Source organism: Xyrauchen texanus, chromosome 27, assembly GCF_025860055.1.
Source record: "Xyrauchen texanus isolate HMW12.3.18 chromosome 27, RBS_HiC_50CHRs, whole genome shotgun sequence".
Lineage (NCBI taxonomy): Eukaryota > Metazoa > Chordata > Actinopteri > Cypriniformes > Catostomidae > Xyrauchen > Xyrauchen texanus.
In genome coordinates this window covers 25,669,827-25,682,596 of record NC_068302.1, presented here as the reverse complement: position 1 = coordinate 25,682,596, position 12,770 = coordinate 25,669,827, and the positions used below count along the sequence as shown (strand labels likewise).

Genomic DNA, 12,770 nt, shown 5'->3' with positions numbered 1-12,770 from the left:
TCCTGGAAAGGAAGCATGACGCTACAGTCTCGTGGGGCGGCGACTGACATGAGTATGCTACAGTGAGTGACCCTTGTGTTGGGCCAGGAGCTGAGCACTGAGACTGAATATATGAATTATAGTCATATAATATGAATTAACTCCTTCACGAACCCAATTGGGAAGGGAGTTTATTTACATTGTAAGCCCTTGTGACTTATGGTAAATTACAACTGCCTAAATGCAGGCAGTTGTGTAAAAAGATGGGGAGCTTGTCCTTAAAGAGAGGAGCATTAGCATTTATATTTGGATGAATATAAATGAATAGCAAGCACTCAAAACAGAGCGGACTTGTGAAGAGAGAGAGAGACGTTACGTTTAGGTTGTTAAACTTTGTGAATGTGTTTTAAGAAGACCATCCTGCTGCAAATCATATGTCTTATAAGGACACACCATTTGTCCATGCCCATGACGAGGCCATGCCTCTTGTTGAGTGTGCTTTAACACCAATTGGGCAAGTCTGACCCTGTGTCTCATAAGCCAGGGCAATGGACATTGACAATCCAGTGAGAAAGTCTTTCCTTGGAGACAGATGTTCCTTTTGTGCGTCCTCCATATAAAGAGCTGATCGGACAGTCCGAACTGGCGTGTACGCTCAACATATGCGTGCAGCGCCCGCACAGGGCATAACAAATGCAATGATTGTTCCTCATCCGAATTAAATGGTGGAGGGAAGAGGGCCTGAAGGTGAACCACCTGCATTCTGATGGCCATGTTTGACAGTGCCTTTTGAAAGACCATGGTCAAACTCCAGACATGAATTGTCGATTGATAGTTCATGCAGGTCACTGACCCGTTTTACTGAGGCCAGAGCCAGCATTAGTGCAGAGTCCAAAGGCTTGAAGGAGGGCCCTGTGAGGACAAATGTTTAGTCCCAAATTGGGACTGTAGCCGGCCAAGATGGGTTTAATCGTCTTGCTCCTTTAGGAACTTTATGATTAAATCATCCTTGCCTATAGTGTCGCCGGCATCATGTGCATGATACGCAGATATAGTTGCCACATACACTTTAAGCTTTGACAGAGTGAGTGACTATATCATAATTTCAGTTGGTCAGAAGTTTACATACTAAGTTAACTGTACCTTTAAGCAGCTTGGAAAATTCCAGAAAATTTGTCAATTATCTTCTGATGGAGGTGTACTAAATTGGATGTGCACCTGTGGATGTATTTTAAGACCTACCTTCAAACATAGTGCCTCTTTGCTTGACATCATGGGAAAATCAAAAGAAATCAGCCAAGACCTCAGAAAAAAACTGTGGACCTCCACAAGTCTGGTTCATCCTTGGGAGCAATTTCCAAATGTCTGAAGGTACCACGCTCATCTGTACAAACAATAGTAAGAAAGTATAAACACCATGGGACCACACAGCCATCATACCACTCAGGAAGGAGACACATTCTGATCCCTAGAGATGAATGTAGTTTGGTGCGAAAAATTCAAATCAATTCCAGAACAACAGCAAAGGACCTTGTGAAGATGCTGGAGGAAACAGGTAGACAAGTATCTATATTCACAGTAAAAACAAGTCCTATATTGACATAACCTGAAAGGCTGCTCAGCAAGGAAGAAACCACTTCAAAACCACCATAAAAAAGCCAGACTACAGTTTGCAAGTGCACATGGGGAAGAAGATCTTTTTGGAGAAATGTCCTCTGGTCTAATGAAAAAAAAATGGAACTGTTTTGCCATAATGACCATCAATATGTTTGGAGAAAAAAGTGTGAGGCTTGCAAGGTGAAGAACACCATCTCAACTGTGAAGCATGGGGGTGGCATCATGTTGTGGGGGTGCTTTGCTGCAGGAGGGACTGGTGCACTTCACAAAAGAGATGACATCATAAGGAAGGAAAATTATGTGGATATACTGAAGCCAAAATTCCAGCAACTTATTGTGAGATGCTTGTGGAAAGCTTCCCAAAATATTTGACCCAAGTTAAACAATTTAAAGGCAATGATACCAAATACTAACAAAGTCTATGTAAACTTCTGACCCACTGGGAATGTGATGAAAGAAAAAAATGCTGAAATAAATCATTATCTCTACTATTATTCTGACATTTTACATTCATATAAATAAAGTAGTGATCCTAACTAAGACAGGGAATGTTTTCTATTATTAAATGTCAGGAATTGTGAAAATCTGAGTTTAAATGTATTTGGCTAAGGTGTTTGTAAACTTCTGACTTCTGCCAGGAAGACATTCATGAAAGTAAAAGGGTGAAGATGGATTTCTCACCAACATCACAGCTGGACCAAAGTCCTGCAGCTGACTCGCTCTGATATGTTATGCTCTTCAAAGATCTTGCCAGACCATATAAAGGTAGGGTGGAATTGAATCAAATGTTAATCAAATTGCAGTTAAATTATCTTGATATGGCCAACATACTCATTATAGATGCAAACATCCTATTTTCTACATAAATGTGCAGCACTGATTTTGCAAAACCTTAGCTCTTACAAAATGTAGTTCCATTGAAATTCACAGACAGGCCATTTAAATCTCTCTCTTTATGCATAACATCTAAGGTAATTTTCTGTTGTTCAGCATAAAGGATGGTGGATTAATGTTCTTGCGTTTGAATTTATAGAAGAATATCTAATGTTTTGACAATTTTTCAGGCAGCTGTTCCTGTGATTAAAGATTTACTAGATACAGAGTCTGGGGTAAGAAATCCTTGTTGTATTATGTAAATTTAACTGCTATTATCAGCATCCCATTCATATGATTTTGATAATTTTTTTTATTTCACAGTGGGATGAGAATTCTGTGTCTGCTCTTAAAGTATTGCATGAATGCGACCTAGATGAGGCTTGTGTTTGGCTGTTTTCATTTGAAAATGAAACTCTTTTTAGACTTTTAAATTTCCGTCAGTATAGATTTGTTGTATTTTTCCACAGGTGGATGTATTGTTTTCAATGCTGTGTTTATCTGAAGCACCTGAGAAGAGTTTACCTCAGTTCTGTAACTGTCTGCTTGAACTGTCCCGAGACCTCAATCACAGCACTGCTTCTGCTGTTATCACAAAAATCATGTGAATGGGTGCCAATATTTTGAAGCTCCAAATATCACACAAGTCAGCATAAAAGCAATCCATACAACTCCGGTCGTTAAATCAATGTCTTCAGAAGTGATTTGATAAGTGTGGGTGAGAAACATATCAACATTTTTGTCAATTTTCCAGTTTTATAATACTCTAAGACCGCTATTTTCATGGTCTTGGTCTTGTCATGGACTTGTGAGCAATTTGACTCGGCCTTGACTCAAACTCGAACAAGTGTGTATTCGGACTTACGTTTATTAATTTGGTAGACGCTTTTATCCAAAGCAACTTACAAATCATGTTAAGGAGACAGTGGTACGAAAAGTGCTGTATTACAAAGTTCATTAAAAGTCCCTTTTAAAAAAAATATACAGTGAAAGCTTCAACTTATCTTAGGAACATTTTTGATTGACAATATCGGAGATCTTGACGTTTGTCCCATATTTCAGTCTGTAGCATAGAATCAGAACTAGTGGTGTGTCCAGTTCACAAATAAATATATCGATCCCCACAGCCAGCACAATTGTGTCCTTGAGTAAGGCACTTAACAGTTGCTCCGGGGGGATTGTCCCTGTAATAAGTGCACTGTAAGTCGCTTTGGAGAAAAGTGTCTGCCAAATGCATAAATGTAATGTAAATGTAAATGTAAATCATTCTATTGAGTCGGTTCTTTTCAGAGAATTGGACAAACAAGTTAGCAAAAAGGTTTGAATTGTTTGGCTAGTCAGCCCGATAAGTTCGAACTGCTATTTCACTGTATAATTTACAGCAGTTTCTCATTCATTAAAACAGCATATGGATATTAAACATTAAGATAATATTTACCTACAATCATCAAAAGACTGCTTTTTTGATAGGTAACTTTGAGAAACTTCCATTGGTGCTGTGTCTTGTTAATAAGGGGCTGTTCACACCAAATGCGTTATTGTGTCCATTGGTTTTTCATTTGTTCTTTTATCTAAACATGCTAAATGGATGTCTTTGACCATTGCATTATGCATCTCTGTGTTTTTGGCATCTCGTGCAGGAGCGGCACAAGTTCTTTTGTCAAGTTAAAAAGAACATCAGCTGTTAAAAATGTTTCTCGAGACACTTGTGTTATAATCTATCCCCTGACAGCACACGTACAACCCACAGGCATCTATTTGATGTATGTTTACATTGATGTCTATTTTGCGCTGTTTACTCATCTGAAGTACATCTATAAGACGTGTCAGTAAGCATGTCTCGGATGTCAATAATTAATTCGTCAAATGTCTGAGACGTTTATGATTTAGAATGATTGTAAATCTGATCTTTTTAAGACATTTAGCAGATGTTAGATTCTTTCCAGATGAAAACATCTAAAACAGACATTTCGAAGACATATCTGTGCTATCTGGGTTTGTTGCACTGCATTTGGCCTGTAGCCTTTTTGAAATGCTTTAGCCATTTGTTACATAAATGCTACACATACTGAAGAAAATGTAAAGATACTTCTCGCAATGTCATCATAATTGAATGGTTTCTATGCATACCCCAATTTATTTTAATTTATTAACATCAGTTTGCAGTTGTTACCCCAGGCCGAATGTAATCGAGGCTGTAATCGAGCTAGTCTTACGGAAGGGACAAAGAGGTATCAGGGTTTTTTTCCACCTGATTTCAAAGTTACTATGTATATACTATATTATATTTTAAGATTTTTATATACTTAATCTCTTTGATCTAGTTCAGATTTTCTTTAGGAAGTGCTCAGGCAGAGTTACTGTGTAGACTGATAGAAGATTGCCTTGAGCCACATCACAGGCTTCTTGTATTCTGGTTCTTCAGAATTTCCCAGTTCAGCTTTTAAAAAGAGATGGGGCCCCTGTTATTTCTGAAATATAGTATGACTGGTATATTAAACGCATCTTTTACTGACAAAAATGTCTCCCAGATTCATAGGACAATACTTGAAGTGTCCTGGGATGATGGTGTGTTATCAGTCGTCCATGCGTTGCTGGATTCAAAGGTGCCTCTACAATCTCTTTAGAATGCAGCCTTGTACATTAAAGAATGTTTAAGTTCTATGTTCATGGTTTTTATGCATTTAATTGTATTTGTTGTTTTTCTTTCTTCTATCTCTCTTTACCAACCAACTATGCAGCCAGTCTCCAGCAAATCAGTGAACTTTGCCAAGATGATGCTGAGCGTCTTGACTAAGTATCAGTCACATGTGTATAAAATAAATAATAATCAAATTATTATTGTACGTTATTCATAAATCATTGGTACTTTAAAAACAAATGTTGTTGTTTACTCTATTATCTATAAAATTTCAATTATGAATAAACACTTATATTATAGTGCTATTATTAAATCCCCAGTCTAGGTTGGGTTAAACCGTAACAAATTTAAACGAGTCGTTTATATGTATCAAAGGAATCCTGGACCCCCCACCTCCCTAAAAAAGCTCCCAATAGTAGCTAACAACTTTAAGCATTACAACAATACAATTAATACCTTTATACAACACTCAATATCTATACAACAAGTTACCAAACACAAAGTAGCTCAGCACATCTGAGACAGGAGAGGGGAGTCAGCTGTACACATCCCCACAGCTCATGGCCAGACCAATCTCTTTTTTTAGCAGTCTCACCTGGTAGTCATTATACACTATTATAGATCCAGGGAGAGAGGAGACAGAAAACAGAGGAAACGCATGCTCACACAAAAGACTTTCCCACCACAAAATACACAACCAAAACAAATTATATTATATGCGCACTTGATAACGTCTTAGGATGTAATAATAACTTTATTATAATGAAGTATCTTTACATGACAAAGTGTTTATTAACATGTTTAAACTAGTGGCAAACTATTAAAAACTTGTGTGTGTTTGGGTGTGTTTTAATTTGTTTTTTATATTTCAGCTGAATGCTGCATGCCATCATACACTTTCCTGTCTTTCCATGAGACTTTTCTTAAAACATACATTAAAATGGATTTCCATCTAGAATATTATCATAGTTATATTATGCATGCTATAGATTTCAGTTGATTCTGTTGTATTATTTTGTAAATATATTTTCTGAATGTAATATACAACTATCATCAAAGTAAAAAAGGCCTAACTCTCCAATATCAATATTTATTAATGATTCAATTCAACTGTCCTGCCCTGCACTGAACATATTTGAATGCTTGGAGATGAATTATTGTGAGTTATTGAATACACTTACAAATGTAGATGTATTTGATGGCAATTTAACTTGTTATTTTGATGTTATTACACATTGATGTAATAACACACCGTGTTTTGACACATTAAAAAACAGGACATTAAAGGGATGTCTCACCCCAAAATTAAAATTCTTTCATCATTTACTTTCCTTTATGCCATCCCAGATGTGTATGACTTTATTCTGCTAAACACAAACAAAGATTTCTACAAGAATATTTCAGTTCTGTAGGTCCATACCATACAAGGAAATGGTGTTGGCCAGACCAATCAAGCTCCAAAAATCACAAAGTCAGCATGAAAGTAATCCCCACGACTTCAATGGTTTAATCCATGTCTTCTGAAGAAATTCAATCACTTTGGGGGAGAAACAGATCAATTTGTAAATCATTTTTTACTATAAATAAAACTTTTAACTTGTATGGATTACTTTTATGCTGCCATTATGTGTTTTTTGGAGCTTGAAAGGTCTGGTCACCATTCACTTGCATAGACCTTATTCACAGTAGCACCATCTTTGAGTTTTAACAGGAATGAAAATGAGGCAGTTTTCAATGACAGGCATGGTTTAAAGCTGTACAAAGGTCTTGGATTAGATAAGATTTTTCAGAACTGATGTTATCTGGAGTTTGTCTACTGAATGTTCTCGGAAACATATTTTTTCAATATTTTGTCTGCAGAATGATCCAGAAATAATTTAATCTGCAGTACAGCCCATTGAAGAGACTGTACATCTTTCCCCTTGCTATGAATACTGTATTTTGTAAGGACCTACATAGCTAAGGGCCCTTACATAGTCAACGCGTCTGAAAGGCTACGCGTCGCTACGCTTCGGCCGCCATTATGAAAGGGAGCGCGTCGCTCGCGTTGACTATGTAACGGCCCTAAGATATTCTTCTAAAAAAATCTTAATTCGTCTTCAGCAGAAAAAAGAAAATAATCTTGGATGGCATGAGGGTGAGTAAATTATGATAGCATTTTCATTTTTGGGTGATCTATCCCTTTAAAGGATTTTTTGGACATTAAAAATGGTCTTTTTGCCACAACAATTATGGCGGCTCCGGAAGTCCATCTTTCACTGTGAGGCGCATATATTTAGCGCAACTTCCCTTCCCACTTCCTTTTTCGAGCTCAGTGTGAGAGGACAGATATCACGGCAAAATGAGGCACGTGAAAACGTTCAGATAACCTTGTATATTATATATGAGGTCCCTGAAATATTTGTATTTTAATTTTTAACAATTTTTTATTGCAAGTATATTGTGAAACGGACACTGTAGTGAATTGTCTTTCAAGCCCATGAGCCGCCGTTTGAAGCATAGTAGATCGCGTGAAATGCAATCCAATGTAATCCGAAGACTATTTAACGTAATCTGAAATTGTAGTTGTTTTGTCGCTTACTATTTACACGTAACATCAGTATTATGGGTATATTTAATTTTTTTAAATCTATTTTAGGGGGCATATTAGTGATGTGTTTACCGGCAGGTCTGCTAACGCAGTCATCGCGACTTGACATCCAAGGCGATACTCATGAGCATCGGTGGTCTGTATGCAGTTAACACCGTTTTATTCTCTTTTTTACAGCAAGGTCTCAAGAGACACGCTGTACGAGTCAGTTCGGGAGGTTCAGGCTGGCTCCAGGTCCAAGAGGAGAAAGTAAGTGTTTTGACACCGTGTGGCAGACGTTTAAATGAAAAGCCCAGTGCATACTAAAGATGTAGCTGTTACTTAATACAAAAGTGTTAATGACTTTTTAAATTTTTAGGTTTCTTGAGACCGTTGAACTGCAGATCAGCTTGAAGAACTACGATCCCCAGAAGGACAAGCGTTTCTCAGGCACTGTCAGGTTCGGACCTTTACTGTATCACCCAGCCTTCTCTCTGTCTGCCCTTTGCTTTTGCCTGAACTAAAGTTCAGCTCTCTTGTCATTGATAATTTAGTCCATTTTATTAAACCTTATGAGTGGGCAGGTAAGTGCAGACATTGGAGAACCGCCCCGGGTAGTCTGTCTGAACCACATTTGAGTTGGTGAAGCAGACGGACCCCTACCCTGGGTCTTAAAACATGAGGGGAGGCAAAAGGTGAGGCGTTTACGCTATCATACCTAAGCCGACCATTTTGTTATGTTCCTGTACTATCTACACATGATGCCAGCTGAGGTGGTATGGGTAAGATTCTTCTGTTCTGCCTTGTATGGGGTCAAAAGGGGTCTCTTATATCCATGTTGTCAGTCAATATTATTCATTGACCCTTGTAGACTGAAGACTACCCCACGCCCCAAGTTCTCAGTGTGCGTCCTTGGTGACCAGCAGCATTGTGATGAAGCCAAGGCAGCGGATCTCCCACACATGGATATTGAGGCTCTCAAAAAGCTCAACAAGAACAAGAAAATGGTTAAGAAGCTGGGTGAGTTTCCTCAAGGTTTTGAACTCCAACAGCTAGTATTTTGCTTGAAAGTGCCCGCTTTATGGTTAAGTAGGTAGTTCATCCAAACATAAAAGTTGTCATTTACTCTCAAACCCAGACAAAAGATGATGTTAGGCCAATTGACAGTCTTCACCACTAGGGCTGGGATAAACGATTCTTTTTTTAAACGATTAATCTAGCGATTATTTTTGATGCATCGATTAATCTAACGATTCATTTTTTCAGTTTTATTACGATTCGATTTTGATTATCTCCCCATTAATTGACTTCATAGCAATTTATACATGTTGATTTACATATCTGAATGAAAAAAAAAATTAATTCCTTAACATTGCAATATATGTTTATTGCTCTTAAAATAAAAGACTATACAAGTGCAAAGTAATGCATTCTTAGTCAGAGATAGCATTCAATAAAACCTTGAAGCCTTGAAAACACATAGGCCTAGCTTACTGAAAAAAAGTGCATCTTGTAATTCTTCATTCACATAAAAATAACAACAACTTGATGTCTAGCATTCAATAAAAAAATAAAAAGGTCACCCAAAATACTTGTTTAGAGCAATTGAAATAATACAGTAACCAATGTAAACTTGAGGGCTTTAAGCTAATACAGAGAGTGCTTTTCCAACAAAACATAAATACAAATTAACAGCGACAGTGTGAGCCAGCAGCCTGTCATTGCGTCCTTCCTGAACCAACAGAATTGAACATTTGTTGAAAGCACATAGTCCTAGCTTACTGAAAAGAGTGCATCTTTTAATTCTTCATTCACATAAAAATAACAACAACATATAGTAGTAATACACTCTGCCACTCACCTTTTTCTTAAACTCAAAATTCAAGTAAAAGTTTACAAGAGCAAAATAATGCATTCTGATGTCTAGCATTCAATAAAAAAATAAAAAGGTCACCCAGCCACCCTTTCTTAGAGCTATTGAAAGAATAAAGTAACTATTGTAAACATGGGGGCTTTAAGCTAATACAGAAAGTGCTTTTCCAACAAAAAATAATGAAAATAAACATTCAGAATTCAACATTTATGTTGAACATACTGAAAAAAAGCATCTTCATTCACATGCAAATAACAACTTACACTCTGACACTTTCCTTTCACCTTAAGAATACTGTGTGTGTGCGCGTGCGCGCTGGTGCATTACCGTGGTGCTACAATGGAAGGCCATCTCCATTTTGCAAAGACGACATATCATTAGAATTAAAAGAATTCCCATACTCGTGTTGCTACTACTCTCCGGCGCCGCCATCTTTGTTTTGGGTCTGACGAATCGACGCGCATATTTTGCGTCGTCGACGTGTTGTCCCAGCCCTGTTCACCACTCATTTTTATTGAATGGAGTATAGACACAATGAAAGTGCTTGGTGCTTCAATATAGCACTTATATTGAAATATTTTCTGTTGGTTCTCCTTCAGCAAAGAAGTATGACGCTTTCCTAGCCTCTGAGTCCCTGATCAAGCAGATCCCTCGTATCCTGGGCCCTGGTCTCAACAAAGCAGGAAAGTTTCCGTCTTTGCTCACCCACAACGAGAACCTGGGCACCAAGGTGGACGAGGTGAAATCCACCATCAAATTCCAGATGAAAAAGGTATGTTCTCTTTACTGCACAGTATTGGTGTTCTACAATTAGGGCTGGGTATCGTTAAAAATTTTTGGATATTGATACCTGTTCCTAAACAATACTTTTTTTCAATACGTTGGTTAAGAAAAAAAAAAAAAAGTAAATATTTTATTAAACCTTATGAGTTAAGCAGATTTCAAACTTTGAACTTTGTTATTTATTTGAACTAAAAGTTCAAATGAAACTGGGGGGGGGGGGGGCAAGTGCATTTAAAATGTGTTAAACTTTTTGAAAGATTGCTTTACAGCAGTTGTGAACATCTCTCTGGCAAAGAAGCTTCATCCGTGCGTTCTCTACCCGTCGGGTATTTTATTATCCAGGAAAATATATCATGCGTGTAAATTTGTTTTGTTCCTTCCTTCACGATATATAGATATAGCTCTATCTCCAAATACATCGGAAATCTCGGGGCTGAGGGATTAGTGAATATTTTTGCTTTATTGATTTTGTATTGAAAGTTAAATGTATTTAATAAACTAAATTCAAATGTCACTCCAAACGATTGACACATTCAGAATCATTACCGCTTTTCCCTGTGTCGCTGCGGCTCGCTTCTTGCTTGCGTTTGTAAAATTTATATTTTAAAGGCTCATTATTATGGGTAAGTATTTCTCTGTAACGTAGAACAGTGTTAGCAATATTAATGATGACATTCTTTTTCAGCCCTGGAACTCAAACCATTTTCTGATACTAGTGTTTTTCCTTTATGCCTAAACACAGCCAATCACCAGCACTTTTAGATTTGGACACATCTAGCACGCTGCACACTTATCACTGACGTTGACTAGATTAGCCCCTTAGGTATCGAAATTTGGTACCGAACAATAACACATGTTTCAATACTAGATTGTTTAGAGACAATTCGGTCTGTGCCTATAAGGAACTGAACTCGATACCCAGACATATTTACAATACTTTCATGGGGAGTATATAGTAAGTTCTAAAATTGTGGATATACAAGATGTGTATGTGCTGATTAATAGGCTTAAATATAGGAGCTTCCAAGTATAGATTTGTTATATCCAAGAGGGGGAAATTAATCTCAATACCTTTTATTAAAAGATAATGATATTTTATCTGTTCTTGACAGGTTTTGTGTTTGGCTGTGGCCGTTGGTCATGTCAAGATGACTGAGGAAGAGCTGGTCTACAACATCCACCTTGCTGTGAATTTCTTGGTTTCTCTGTTGAAGAAGAACTGGCAAAATGTCAGAGCACTCTACATCAAGAGCACCATGGGAAAGCCACAGCGCCTCTATTAAGAGACTCTAGCACTCACTTTTCTACAATAAATGTGGAGTTGATCCAAATCTCATCTGTTTGTCTCTTTCTTCCAAGTCAACGACCCTTCAAATAATATGCTAAATATATGCCTCTGTTTGATCAAAATGTTATTGCAATGTGTCAAATTACTCTATGCTTTTATACTTGCCAAATGTGCTGCTCCTCCCTTGTTTGCCAAATTAAAGGAACATTCTGGGCAGGGATGCAATCTAATCACCTTTCAGCTAAAGTCACCTTTTCTGAAGCAAATTTTCACAAGTTGTTTCACAAATTTTCAGCATTTTCCTTAAAATCACTTGGAAATGGTTACTTTTAAGCTTAAACACTTACAGCTTTAAATGCAACAAAAAGCCTTAACATACAACAAATAAATCAACTTGTATATTTAAATTATTATATATCAGAATAGGTGTCCCAGAAATGATATATCTGGGACACCTATGACTTTCTCACTTTTTTTTTAATCGCTCATCAGTTTGTATCCCTGGTTACAGGTTCAATTCAAGTTAAGCTTGATCAACCACCTTTGTGGCATAATGGTAATTACCCCCCAAATAATTTGACATTCCTTGTCTTTCAAATAAATTGAAGTAACAGTACACTAACAACAATGGAAATGAAATGAGCCAATGCTTTGAGGGTTTAAAGGCAGAAATGTAAAGCTCATTTAAAAAAAAAAAACAATTTTTCTGATAAAATTAGTGGATCATTTTATCCGTGAAGTTGTTTAAATTGCCATTTTAGTCATGTTTGTGACTGATTACAACAAAGTTCTAAAATTGGGTAACTACACAAAGGATTAGAAAGTGATTTTATCACTAAAATTGTTAACACGCATGTTTACATATTGTGGCTATATTTCTGAAACCAATTGTTTGAACGTTTACTGATTGGCCCATTCAATTTCATCGTAAGTGCCTCAGTACTGTTACAGATTTTTATTTTTGTAAAGAAAATGGACATGGGGGCTTAATGTGTATCTTACCTTTTGGAACTACATGCTGTGCACCTATGCACCTATTTTGCTTTAAAATGCTACCTATGTAGGCTGATAACTAGATTATTGTTTCCTTTTATAGTATTAGGTTTGCACAGAGGAAATCACATTCCTTCACAGAGCAGATATTTTT

The 12,770-nt window shown here is 37.0% G+C and overlaps 1 protein-coding gene and 1 long non-coding RNA gene across 2 annotated transcripts; both read left to right on the top strand.

The window, feature by feature from the left end:
* The first annotated feature begins 304 nt into the window (after window positions 1-304).
* Window positions 305-3,069, top strand: LOC127621252 (uncharacterized). The gene is made up of 3 exons (XR_007967838.1): window positions 305-2,361; window positions 2,661-2,705; window positions 2,940-3,069. It is a non-coding gene; the product is annotated as an uncharacterized LOC127621252 (long non-coding RNA).
* Window positions 3,070-7,384: 4,315 nt separating this feature from the next.
* Window positions 7,385-11,666, top strand: LOC127621249 (60S ribosomal protein L10a). Its single transcript, XM_052094761.1, has 6 exons — window positions 7,385-7,456; window positions 7,878-7,949; window positions 8,059-8,139; window positions 8,551-8,699; window positions 10,152-10,324; window positions 11,448-11,666. The coding sequence occupies exons 1-6, from the start codon at window positions 7,452-7,454 to the stop codon at window positions 11,616-11,618; spliced, it is 651 nt and encodes a 216-aa protein (XP_051950721.1). The 5' UTR covers window positions 7,385-7,451; the 3' UTR covers window positions 11,619-11,666.
* Window positions 11,667-12,770: the final 1,104 nt, after the last annotated feature.

Bases quoted from the DNA above. Each gene is read 5' to 3' on its own strand.
- LOC127621249 (XM_052094761.1), top strand. The intron at 7,950-8,058 runs GTAAGTGTTTTG...TTAAATTTTTAG, and splicing joins TCCAGGTCCAAGAGGAGAAA to GTTTCTTGAGACCGTTGAAC. The intron at 8,140-8,550 runs GTTCGGACCTTT...TGACCCTTGTAG, and splicing joins CGTTTCTCAGGCACTGTCAG to ACTGAAGACTACCCCACGCC.